Source organism: Sander lucioperca, chromosome 7 (genome assembly GCF_008315115.2).
Source record: "Sander lucioperca isolate FBNREF2018 chromosome 7, SLUC_FBN_1.2, whole genome shotgun sequence".
In the NCBI taxonomy this organism is placed as follows: Eukaryota; Metazoa; Chordata; class Actinopteri; order Perciformes; family Percidae; genus Sander; species Sander lucioperca.
In genome coordinates this window covers 30,055,450-30,068,153 of record NC_050179.1, presented here as the reverse complement: position 1 = coordinate 30,068,153, position 12,704 = coordinate 30,055,450, and the positions used below count along the sequence as shown (strand labels likewise).

Below are 12,704 nucleotides of genomic sequence, written 5' to 3'. Positions count from 1 at the left end.
ATAGAAGAAGCTGCCTCAACTATCAAAGACTTCTATGTCATCAACAAAGCCACAACTGCTACTATCAAAGACTTCTATGTCATCAACAAAGCCACAACTGCTACTATCAAATCCAAGGGCAGCTGCTTTTAAGTGGACTTGATTTCTGTGATTTTGTCCTTTACACAAGAGCAGATCTGTACATTGAGAGAGTTCACAAAGATGTCCTGTTCATCAATTCAATGATTGCAAAGCTTCATGAATTTCATGTAAATAAGTTTTGTCCCAAGAAATAGATCTCACCTCCTCTCCTGATTTTTCTGTCCTTCTTGGTCCTTCTGGGAGCTGATTCACACCTGTAAATGAAAGAAAAATAACATCATTAGGGCTACAAAAAACAATTATTTTCATTATCAATGTGTTTTGATTATTTTATGGATTAATCGATATTAAGTGGATTCATAATATGTCATAAAATGTTTCTTCCTGTTTCTCAAAACCCAATGTTTTCTGCTATTAAAGCTGCTGGGATTTTTTTTTAACAGTGTGCAGATCCTTTTTCTGATTTTTGCCTTCAGCTTCATATTATGTCATCAATGATCAAGTGTGACTTGAACCTGTGTGTTCATGTATGTGTGCACCCAACACGCGTTTGAGGTACCTCTTTTTTGGAGATGGACGACACCTCTGTCCTACAGTAGATCCAGTCCTTGTAGCTTGGTGAGGATGGGGAAACTCAGTGCTGGGCCCTCCATTGACAAAATGCTTAAACAAAACGTATAGCATTTTATTAGGAGTTATTACTCACACTAAATCAGCACAAATCAATGGTTCATGATCAAATTAAACATGTACAGGTCTAAGTTGCATACGTTTCCAGGACAAGCCTTTTTACCATCTTTACCAAGAGTACCTCTCCGTTAGTTTGGTGCTACAGTATTTACATGAATCATTCAGCACAACATTGCTAACATTTGTTATCTCGGTTATTTACAGATACGTTAATGAAGTTAAGCTCCAAAAGTTAACGTTAGTATAACTAGAGCCCTTTGGACAACAGCTAACAATCATGTACCAAAGTACAAAAACTATATAACAGGCCAATGATCTCCCAGGAAACAAAGTGACATGATGTACAACGCAGCTAGAAGCTAACGTTAGGCTAATGTTTTCTAATGTTATGCTAACGTTAGCCTAACGTTACGTTAGCTAGAGATGTTAAAGATAACGTTCAAATACGTTGTTGACTTACCTTAGAACAGATGTAGACGTCCTTGTTGATTTTATTCACGTTTAGTTGGTGTTGTGGTCTACCGCATAACTTAATCCAGAGCAGACACTTATCTGGGTTGAGATGTGGCTTTGGAAAGGGTAAAAAATAGACCTCGTCGCCCAGCCTCTCGGGATACCTAGTATCGGAGTTGCATGTACCCCATGCACACCGTTTGACCATTTTAAACTTAAAATGTCACGAAAATACATATAAAAACGAATGAAAACGGACTAACTGCAATGCATTTCAATGGACGTGGAAGCAGAGAATGTCCGAGTGTATTGGCTTATGTTAGTTATGTGCACTGTGATTGGCTCATCGCGTTTGGGGGCGTGGCTTAGCCATAGGTCAATTAGGGGGTTCCGTATCGTTCCACCATTCCACACTCTGTACCTGTTGGAGATTAACTGGCGACCCTCCCGTTCCCAAACCAAGTCCCCATGGTTAAGAGCTAAGATCAGCAGATACAAAAATACATTTTGTAATATGTGGGTACTGTTGCATTTTTCTTTCTGAGGAAGGAGTGAAGCTTGGGTCCAATGAAGATTTAACAAAAAAAATGTAATAATAAAATGATGAAAATGACATGACAAAAAAGTTTAACGCTGCAGCGGACTGTAAAATGGTCCTCCCATCTGGAGTCACATAAAACAGTCCTGAACATTTCTCAGTTTCACAAATATATTCCTTTGGAGTAGTGGGTGGTTCCTTGAATGAAAACTCTCTATTGGCCCATAGTCCCCCGAGATAAGGCACACCTCTGAATTCCCAGGTCATAGATGAAAGGTTCTAACGTGTGAATGTCAATCCCCTCGTGCTGCAGGAATACACAAGCCTTTGTTTCCAATCTAGTCCGCACCAGCAGGGTGTCGGCTCGAAAAGGCTGAGACAAAAGGTACCTTCCTGTGTGGACAATACGCTCAATGCACAGCGTCATGACGACCGTTCGAATTTGACAGGAAATCAGCCCCTCCACTTCCGGCGAAACATCACTCAGCAACAATGGCCTTTTTTTTAGCCGATGCCTCCAAGACCTTCCACGTCTGAATATCGGTGACGTACACAGGATTGTCGACTCCTGTGCAATGGCTCCAAACTCCAAGAGGAATAAAGGATTCGAATTTTACATTTCATCCTATATCCACAATTATGAGGGTAAGTAGCTACGTTGTTTTTGATGGTAGCATCTTCTCTAGAGCTAGCTGCTAGCTTATTTTACTCACTTGCTATAACTGTTGTACTATGTCAAAATAATTTGATTGCTTTTCTCAGTATCTAATAAAGATCAGGTGTCAGGAGAGGTTATCATCAGGGCACAGTGTCACAGGTCCATGAAGAAATTGGAGAAAGCGCACAGTTTGAGTGTATGGTGAAGCTATAGGGATAGGGGTAACGTTAGACAAGATATCTGTTGTTGTTGTTACTGACTTTCACAATCCAGTGTTCCCGGGGATTTAGCACAGATAAAGTTCAGCTTAACACTGTACATAAACTACTGAATGGCTGAAAATAGCTGGTGACTTTACTTCGCCAGTCCCCACTGGCCTTCTGGACTTTGTTCACATTTACTTTACCTTTATCTCTTTACCTAAATGTTCAGCTAAGGTCCATGATGATGAACATAAAACACAAGCACAAACGTATTATGTTTTATATTCAGATACTACTGTAGAAGTGCAATTTTTTGTACATGAAAATAAAGTATTAGGTCTAGGCCTACAGTACTGTAGTTTTCTCTCATACAAGTTTAGCTCAACTCAAATTTAGTAGAAACAGTGGCCAGGCAGGTAAGTTTATTTAGCTGGATCGCCACTGGGTTAGTGCTCTCTTACTTCCTTGCTATGCTTTCTCTTTCATAAAGTACCCAGTGAATGATCAAGCCTAGATAGGCCTGAGTATTAACTTAGAGAACTTTATTTTGCAGGTGGTCCTGAAAGATTCAAACCCTGTGGATAGATGCTCATGTATTGCGGGAGCAGCACTTTGCAACCACTGTGTTGCATTGTTGTTTCAGTCGGCGCATTACAGTCAGCTGAATTTGTCTGCAGTTCCCCCTGTCTTAAGCTGCACTGAGGGAGAACAACAATGGCCCAAGCCTAGAACTTTGGTTATTATTATTATTATTATTATTATTATTATTATTATTATTATTAAATCTGTCTTTACAAACTGATTGGGGATATGTTGAAACCCAATATGCCCTTAAAAAATAAATAAATAAATCATGTTTTTTGTTCCTTTACAGCTGGCTGACATCAATTTTTACACTAACGTTGCTAATGTGCCCTGTCTGTTGCCATGCCGAGTGGACAGGATGGTTGTACTCTCTGCTAAACCCAAGACTCAAGCAACAACAGAGGGAGTCAAGTTAGTCACATATTGTAGATGTATTTGAATGTGTGAGTGAATATTTAATTTTAAATCTGTTTGCTTACTGACCTTCCAAGTAACTTAAGTTTTCACACACAGGAGCACACTGTACAAAGGCCTCAGCTGGGATTTACCTGATCTCTCTGTGCTTCAGGTAAGTGGGGATAGAGTAACATGTAAGGATAATGGTTTTTAAAGTATTTTTTTTTGGGGGGGGGTTATGCCTTTAATGAACAGGACAGTAGAGACTGACCAGAGGAAGCAAATGGGAGTGAGAGAGACGGGATGGGACCGGGAAACGACCGCAAGCCAGAATCGAACCCGGGTCCCATACCATATGAAATAGCCAATTTGGTCTTTTGTTATTACTACATGTGTGATGTGAAATTGTAGTTGCTTGGTATTTCAGTATATTGTTAAAATACTAGTCCATCTCCAGGTGACCGAGGCCTACAAAGAGTTCCCCCCGGCTGATGCACTATAGTCTGCAGTATGGCCATCAGCGGCGACGTCCTGCTCACCAACTCAAGCCTCGGGATGGTCCAAAAGAGGAAGCCCACTGTCTTATCAGCAGCCAGCAGCAACAAGGAGAGACCGCTCCTTTCATGTTGCCCCACCACGTCCATCTCTATCCCTTCAGGGATACCACCTAGAATCAACAGCCTGCAGTTTTGTCACCACTTAATGAGAACAGCACCACTTGCAGTGCCCACAGGTCAGCTGAGACATGGCACACAAGTACGAGTCCGCTACAAGAGAGCAGAGTAGCTGCATGGAGTGGCACCAGCTGAGAAGGCCCAGACTGCCTCTCGGTTTAGGGAGGTGTGTCATGTTAGTGAAAAATACAGAAAACAGAAGATGGACTTGCTCACAGAATTCTGCAAGGTAATCGTCAGAGAGCAGCAATGCGGCGAGGGCTAGAGCTTGAGGCTGATGCAATTTGAGAATACTGCCAAATAAAACGTGTCAATCACTACCCCTGTGGATTTGTAATCCACCCTGATGCTGCCTGGTCCAGACGGACTTGTTTTTGATCCTTCAGAGTCAGTTCAGTTTGGGCTTATAGAAATGAAATGCCCCAACCTAAAAAGTTATGTGGACTGTACTTACCTTAAAATAAAATTTGCAATTTGGAACTAAAGAAATCACATGCATATTACTGTCAGGTACAGGGTCAGATGCTAATTACCGGTTTGACATGGTGTGATTTTGTCATTTCGGCTGAAGACGACCTGCTGATTCAGCGGATTTACAGGGACAGTGATGTATGCAAAGTCATCAGAGAAAGAATTTACCGTTTTTATTTCTGTTTACATGGAAAAATGCATGTAAAGTGTCTGTCCCATACAATAAATATCAGCAATTAATTAATTGTTACTTTCTTGTTGTTTTAATGAAGTAAAACAAGTTATTATTAAATTCAATATTGAAAACAGATACCACATAAAATCATGAATGTCAAATTCATTTGTAAAAACCATTTCAAACTTCATTTGCCCATGTCTTCACTAGGGGTCCATTTTGGAAATTTGAGAGAAGACAGGCTACTGTAAATATTTGATTAATGCTCCCGGTTATGGACAGGGGGATGGTGGTATCAAAAAGTTTGTTCTCTTTGACTCTTCTAATCATTCTTTCTACATGCACCCTCAGCCGAGCTATGGATTGGGTCTGTAGGACATCCTACTCTGGTATCTGGGCCCTCTGAGTGACAAAAGCTGGATGATAAACAGTCCCAGTTACCGGGTCATCCACCAGGAATTCTTTGTCAACCATAATGGCCATCTTGGGGGTTAAAAGGGATGTAATTCCTGACTGGCGAAACACTTCCTTGTCGCTCATGGAGCCCTCAAAGAAGGTAGATACAAATGTAAGGGCTCCATGAGAGGACATGCTTACCATGGCCTTGAAGGTGCAGTGTGACTTGTAGGTTGAGAAAACTTCACTCTGCAGCAGGAGGGAAGAAGGTGTCTGACACCTAAGTTCAGTGCAGTCAACGATTACTTGGGTGTTGCTGTATCTGCCATCAAACTCAGGAGGTAGACAGGTCTTCACAGCTGCAGGGGAAATCCAAAAACAGATTGAGCCCAACAGAGAGTACAGAAAGTTGACTATGATACGGCCTACTGTTGTTCTGTGGATGTTGAAGCGATGAGACAGTTCCCTTTATGTACAGCCAGTGAACAGGTAAGTGAAGAAAAGGAACAGCTCATCTATTGGCAGCAGTTTCTAGTGGGTGAGAAAAGTGCAAGGATTTATTTAAAATTAAACTTCAGTGTGCTTGTATATGTACACGTGATGGCGGGATAGGAATACTTACAGTTGGTCTGGTCATAGGGCTCTCAGTGACTGTGCTCATGGCGCATGCTTTCCTGGCTCTGCTGGTCACTGATCATTTTTGATGTTGCTCCAAAACGCTCCAAAACGCCATCAGGTGCGTGTAGGATGGGAACCTAATAGGGTATGGCAGTTAGAGTAAGACTACTTAGACTGTATAGTAATGAAATTAAAAGAACAAAAATGGTGGTGTTTTGAGTTATCAACAATACACTGAATCAGAAAGTCTATTTGGTAGCGTAGCATACTAGCGTAACATACATACATACAGCGTAACAACATACATAGCGTTTAGTAGCACAAATCGATTGACTTGAGAGGAGTGTGTAAGCCTACAGAGTTGTGAGGTTTTAAGATGATTTGAAAGTTAGTTAATCTAACTAAGAAAGTAATCTTCACCATTACACTATGTGACAAATGTGCTATAGTAGCCTAACCTCCTGTAGCCTATATAGAGTAAGTTCTCAGCAGGAGAATGGCGTAAGCCTACACAGTAACTGTGCTTTACATGTTTTATACATAAACATATGTGGCATCAAAGCCAGTTCAACTTTGACAATTGCTGAAGGCTATAGATAGCTGTCTTACCTGGTCTAAAATTGTATGTCTTCTGGAGAAGAGGCAAACCGCTGCAGTCCAAATTTGGACAGATGGCATGTTTTCAGTTGCTCGCAAAATGCATCGATTTCTTGTTTTAGTTGCCTATCCACGCACACAGTAGGAGATGCTTCATAGTCATGGTCCATGACCATAGGGATGGTGATAGGCTCCGCTGCTGCTGGTTCAAGGACATCAGGCTCCGGGCTCGGTGGTCTTGCCCGTCACTCCCAAACACTGGTTCGTTCCTTGGTTGAATAATTGTTCCACTCGAACAATGAAGGGACAGCACCTGCTACCAAAGCATGCCTTCATTTCTTGGATAGCACCATCTCGTGGGGCTTAAAGTGCCGACTGCAAACCTTTGTGTGCTGGGTTACGGTAAACCCCGTCCTTCGCACTTGATGAATCCACTTAGCCTGAAGACTTGCGTTTTTGGGGAAGCAGTGGAAACTAAGCATACTGTTATAACAGCCTGTGGCCGAACAAAGTGGCACACAGCAGTGTTCCTTTGAGCCGTTTACAGTTTTAAGAAATTTAGTAGCACTCATGTTTTGGCGATGACAGGGTTAAGGGTTAGCTGAGTTTGCTGAGTGATGTTTCGCCAGAAGTGGAGGTGCCGATTTCCTGTCAACTTCGAACGGTTGTCATGACGCTGTGCACAGAGCGTATAGGGCTTCTTCCAGAATGTAAAATAACAGACATGATGTAATTATTCTTTAGAAGCTTGGGATGGTGTGAGGCAGACAAATGCTAATTAGGTCTAATCAGTATTTTATACAATCCTTTTCACCCAGCTGCAGTGTGCATTGAATGTATCTAAACCAAAATTACTTTATCAAAAATCAGCATTGCTTTAACTTTTTTAAAACTCAACAGTACATAAACTACTGTAAAGTTCAAGTAGTGTTGCATAGTTATTTTAAAAGAAATTTAATTTTCTATGGCACATTGGGTTTTCTGGTCTAGAAACTAGGCATTTACTGTTGCTTGGCCCTTGACTTCTTATATTTTTCTGTATATATGGCACACAATCAAAAGAGTTTTGCTATCCCTGCATTAACTGAATAGATTGGCTCTCATATTTGAACAATTATTTCCATATATGATGTTAATCAAATTTTGATAAAAAATTAAATAAACCTGTTTGCATCTAACCTGATGGTCTTTCTCTCCCTCCCTTTTTCTTCTCCTTCTTTGTTGTGGTCTAGTGGGTCGGACAGGGAGCGACGGGGAATGGAAGCCAAGTAGGATCCACCAATTCCCTGAAGCTACCACCATCCCCATGACCACACACACACACACACACACACACACACACACACACACACACACACACACACACACACAAGGTGCAAGGTGTGACTAACAAGCAACTACAGTAGCAGCATCAGCTAAAAGCCATTACTCAAGCTGTTATGTCATTAGACTGAACAAGGCTTTAGTGTGCTAAAACTGCTGCAAAAGTTAATACCCACTTCTTACCTCCTCATTTGTCTTCACAACCAAAACTCACTTAACTACATTCCAACTGAACTACTAGTACTTTGATTTGTCATTTTTAGTTGTTACTGACAGTATTAAAAGGTTGAGATTATCTAACAGGTCAAGCTATTTTTAACAAATTTTTGTGGACCAAAATCATTATGTTTTAGGCCAATGTATGAAGCTGTAGCTTGTGATTTATGTATGTGATCAGGTATCATAGATGTAGGAAGAGATAAGGCCCAAACACATTGAAAGCATCTGACACGTGTGTTTTTGTTTTAAATGGCATAATGCAGACCAAAAGCATTATGAGGTGTGTGATGTGCCTACTCCGACCTTTTTTCCATTTTGGAGCTTCTAATGAGGACCCAGCAACCGAAGCAGTTTTTTTCTGCAGTACCTGTTTGGTGAGAGCTAAAAGAAATAAAAAGGTAAGGATGTTTTCCCAGAGGACAATACTTAATTAAATACCTTTTTAATAATAACATTTGAGAAACTGCCGTCCCTAGAGTCTGGCAAGCTAAATGTAGGCTAGTGGATATTAGGAGTTTCTTCAAAAAAGCTGGAGGGTTGGGTTGTCTGGGGAGAGTCACGGAACAGGATGTATTAGATTGGGCCAGACTGATGCGGAGAATAACCCCAGCACCACAGCGTCTCCCTCCTTCCCCTCTCTCGCCGTGTACACGACAGGCAGTGAGTGACTGAGTTAGTGTAGTTACAGCCATCTGTGTCATCAGGTCATTTTGTCAGGGGGTATCTGTAGTAGGCTATACAAAAATGTTGCTTAAATAGCGCCCTTTTCCTAAAATACTGCTGGTTCTGTGTTGTTGGCATTTCAAATCTGATGCTGGGAGTTGAAGGAAAAAGTGTGACTGTTGACCGGTTCTGGTCTGGCCTAAAATGGCCAGATACTGTCTGACTCCAATTTGTGGTCACTACACCATGTACCTTTAAGTTTTAGGGGGTGATAGAATGATTATATAGGGTATTTCACACTGTTCCTTAGGTCTCCTAATAGGGTATGTAACATTGGTTGGGCTGAAAATGGCCCAGGTGCTATTCTATGGGGCCTAATGCATCGCTGTGGAATGGCTCTATTTGGAACGAGAGCTTTTCTTCCAAATATGGTATGCTCATGAATATTTAGATGAGCTGCGAGCTGATTGGTTGAGCGAAGCACATACACATACAGTGGAGAAGAGACAGCAGGTCTCATATTTCAGACACTGCAATGTTGTACATTGTTCGTCTGCTATTTCGTTACTAAATTCACTTCTGAGACTTTTATGCGAGAAATCAACTATATAAAGCTCAAATATGGGCTGTTTTACGAAAATTGATGGCTAATTGCAAATTTGGTAAGACGTGTCGGAATTCAGGAGCTCCACAGGCTAACGTGACAGCGGCTGGTGTTGCCTGGGTTGCTGCCTCGCCGTCCGGCCTGTCCTTTCACAATGCCCGGGTACACTTTCGGCATAACTATAGTATATTTACTTGTATTGTATGTGTATTTATAGCACAGCTACCCTAAGGTCTTAAAAGCTAACACTTTTGACCAATTTCAATTTAATGCATTTTTGTGAATTAGAGGGGTCGCGTTAGGAGGAGCTGCTAGTGTCCCATTCAATCCTATGGGAAAAGATCGCCGCTACACTTTCGGCATAACTATAGTATATTTAAAGTTTGAATTTTGTCACAGCATTTATATCACAGCTACCCTAAGGTCTTACAAAGCTAACACTTTTGTCCGATTTCAATTTAATGCATTTTTGTGAATTTCAGAGGTCTCGTTAGGAGGAGGCTAGCTAGCTCTCATTGATAGAGCTCCATCAAGCTCACCGCGGGCTCTATCAATGAGACTCGCGAACAAGGGGCGTTTATTTCCCCAATTGTTTGTTTAAATAACTCAACAGACATATCCATTATAAGATTAACTGGAACCTGTGGTAAGAGATTGCGGGCGTAACAAGCTCACTGACCGCGCTCTCACTCACACACATTGGCCATTTAGCAGGAAGAGGGGAGGGAGAGCAGCAAGCTGCAGGCCCTGGAGCTCCATCAGGGCCTCTGCATTTGGTAGTCCAGTAACCCAGAAACGGTGACTTTGCGCGGGTATGGAATGCCGCGGGCTGCCGGCCATGACGGAGCACCATCTAGCTCACAGTGGGCCGGGGTCTGTGAAGGAGGACAGGCCGGGTGGTTGAGGCAGCAACCCAGGCAGCAACCCAGGCAGCACCGGCCGCTGTCACGTTAGCCTGCGGAACTCCTGAACTCCTGAACTCCGACACACAGTCGGTCAGAATTTGCAATTAGCCATCAATTTTCCATATTTGACCTCTACATAGTTGATTTCGTGATGAAATAGCAGACGAACAATGTATAAAAATTCTGAGATCTGCGCAACCTAGATTCACAAGACAAACTGATCCCAGATCAGTCAGTGGCCTATGTAAATTTTGGGGCGTTACAAAGATAGAAGGTAGAGCCAAATAAGGTAGGAGTTGAGGAGTTGACGTCAACTTTTAGCTTTGTTGAGATTCGCCCGTTTTCAGCAGCAGTTTCAAATTGTGAGATTTGCATAGGAAAGAGGTGTCAATGGGACTTTGATTCTATCACCCCTTTAAGTGTTTGTTAAATGGTAGACCAGAATCAAATCAAGACACAGGATTCGCTCAGATAAGTTATATCAAAGCTTTAGTGAATGATATTGCAAATAAATACATATGCATATGGACGCAGTTCTCCTTCAGGACCAGTCTCCTTCGCCCTACCAACAGACAGAGTCTCCTCAGGAACTGGTCCCGACTATCCTAAAAACCCTAGCTTTTATTCATCTCAGGCTCTGCCTTCTCCATGGTGTGTGTCTTCATTTATCAGTTGGATGTAGTCCAGGTCCGGCTTTCTCATGAAAATTGTTAAAGGATGACGCGCAAGAAGACAGTTCTGCTATTGTTAACCAGACAGGTGTCTCAAATTATATACTCTGTTTCAACAGTGTTTTACGGTGTTGTACTGTCTGAGATATGTACGTGTTCTTATCTTCTGCAGAACAGAAAAGGGGCATAGCAAGGTCATTTCACGCCTGAGTCTTACTTCTTACTTATTGTGAAACACATCTCACACACAGCTGCATTGTTTGTCTGCTCTTCTTGGTCTTTTATTCAGCTTAATTATATTTTCCGGTTGTCCGGTATTCCCTTTCAGACTTATCAGGCCAGATGGCTTTCTCACAGACAGTCAGGAAGAGCAGAGACAAGGCCATTCATGACTTTCAACACATATTTTCACAAAATATATCCTACAATTCCCTCTTTATACACTGTTCATGCAGTGTATACCATAATAAGTGTAAAACAGTAATAAATGAGGAAAATGTCATATCCCTCTTATTACACAGCAAACGCTGTGTAACTACCTACTTTCTAACCTAGAAATACTAAGTACAGCTCAAGGCAATTAACAACAGTAGTGAAAAATAAATAAATACTGGTATTAAAAGGGCAGTGCTGTGTGGTGTGTGTGTCCTATATATAGACTTTTACCTGCTAGTGTAAGCTGCATAATACATTTCTCTCTATGACTATACTTGCTGGTTACATTTATTATTGTGGAAATCTCTAAACATTGTGGAACAGCAAAAACTTCCAAACAGACATCTACTTGTATTAGAATTGTAAAATTACATTTCAAACCTGTCTTGCTTAAGGCTATTAAGCCTTGTAGTCAGCTACAATACTACTGAAAATTAAAATCACACTTCAAACTCAAGTTAAGCTCATGGTTACATTAGTTCAAATCAAAAGGCCTACTTCTGGCCATGTGCAAGCTGTGAAACAAAGAAGAGATCTCTGACAGTAGATGAGGATGCCAGCAAACACAGCTATGAAGACCAACACTGACATAATCATGTCTTTCATCTTCCAAATATTCCATGAATTCAGTCGGTTACAGGATCATAATGTACGTAACTTAAGCATTTATTAATTTTTATATATATATAATTTATTTATTATTTATTTATATAACATTAAACATTTTAATTTTCAGTTAATTCTTTCAAGCCATCAGAGAAGTTGGTCTCAGCTGGTTCAGCTATGTCCTTCTCCGCATCCCATGTGTAATTGGCAAAACGCTGTTGTAATACAATTTTGTTTACTGTTGCCCACCAGAAAAGAATGACTCAACCCCTGCGCCAATTTGATTGCCTGCTTTGAACTTTATCTGGTAGTTACGCCTCTGGGTGCATCGAGTTTTATCACCCATGCACACTCTGTCATTGAAAGTGCTACCAGGAGTGCCCCTTCTTGCTCGGTATGGGACATGTTCGGGTGCTGTTTGTGAAGCATGGAAGGTACGTCGTCGAACTGCCTCCACACAGCCCCACACATCAACTCTACTGGTGCTTTGATTAACAAACCATGAGGCTAAGTAGTTACCTATGTCAGTAGTCATGTCAACACCAATACGAGCTCAGTCAGTGCACACTTTTTCCCCGTCCTGTTCTCGAGAAACAGGTGTAATTACCTGGAAAAGGTTTAAGCAACAGGTGGTAAGACAGTATTTACTGAAGGAAACAGTAAACTCAATATTTTGTATTCTTCCATTTTAGGTGTGGGGTTTAGAGAAGGCATAGCTAAACAGACTAAAGACACATTGCAAA

The 12,704-nt window shown here is 41.4% G+C and overlaps 1 protein-coding gene across 1 annotated transcript in view; it reads left to right on the top strand.

The window, feature by feature from the left end:
• The window catches only part of LOC116043505 (synaptotagmin-9-like), an 86,494-nt gene extending 77,543 nt beyond the window's left edge, over nucleotides 1–8,951 (top strand). Inside the window, exon 7 of the mRNA XM_036003585.1 lies at nucleotides 7,768–8,951. Within this exon, the coding sequence (XP_035859478.1) occupies nucleotides 7,768–7,845 (78 nt within the window). The 3' untranslated portion in view covers nucleotides 7,846–8,951. The remainder of the gene's footprint in view (nucleotides 1–7,767) is intronic.
• Nucleotides 8,952–12,704: the final 3,753 nt, after the last annotated feature.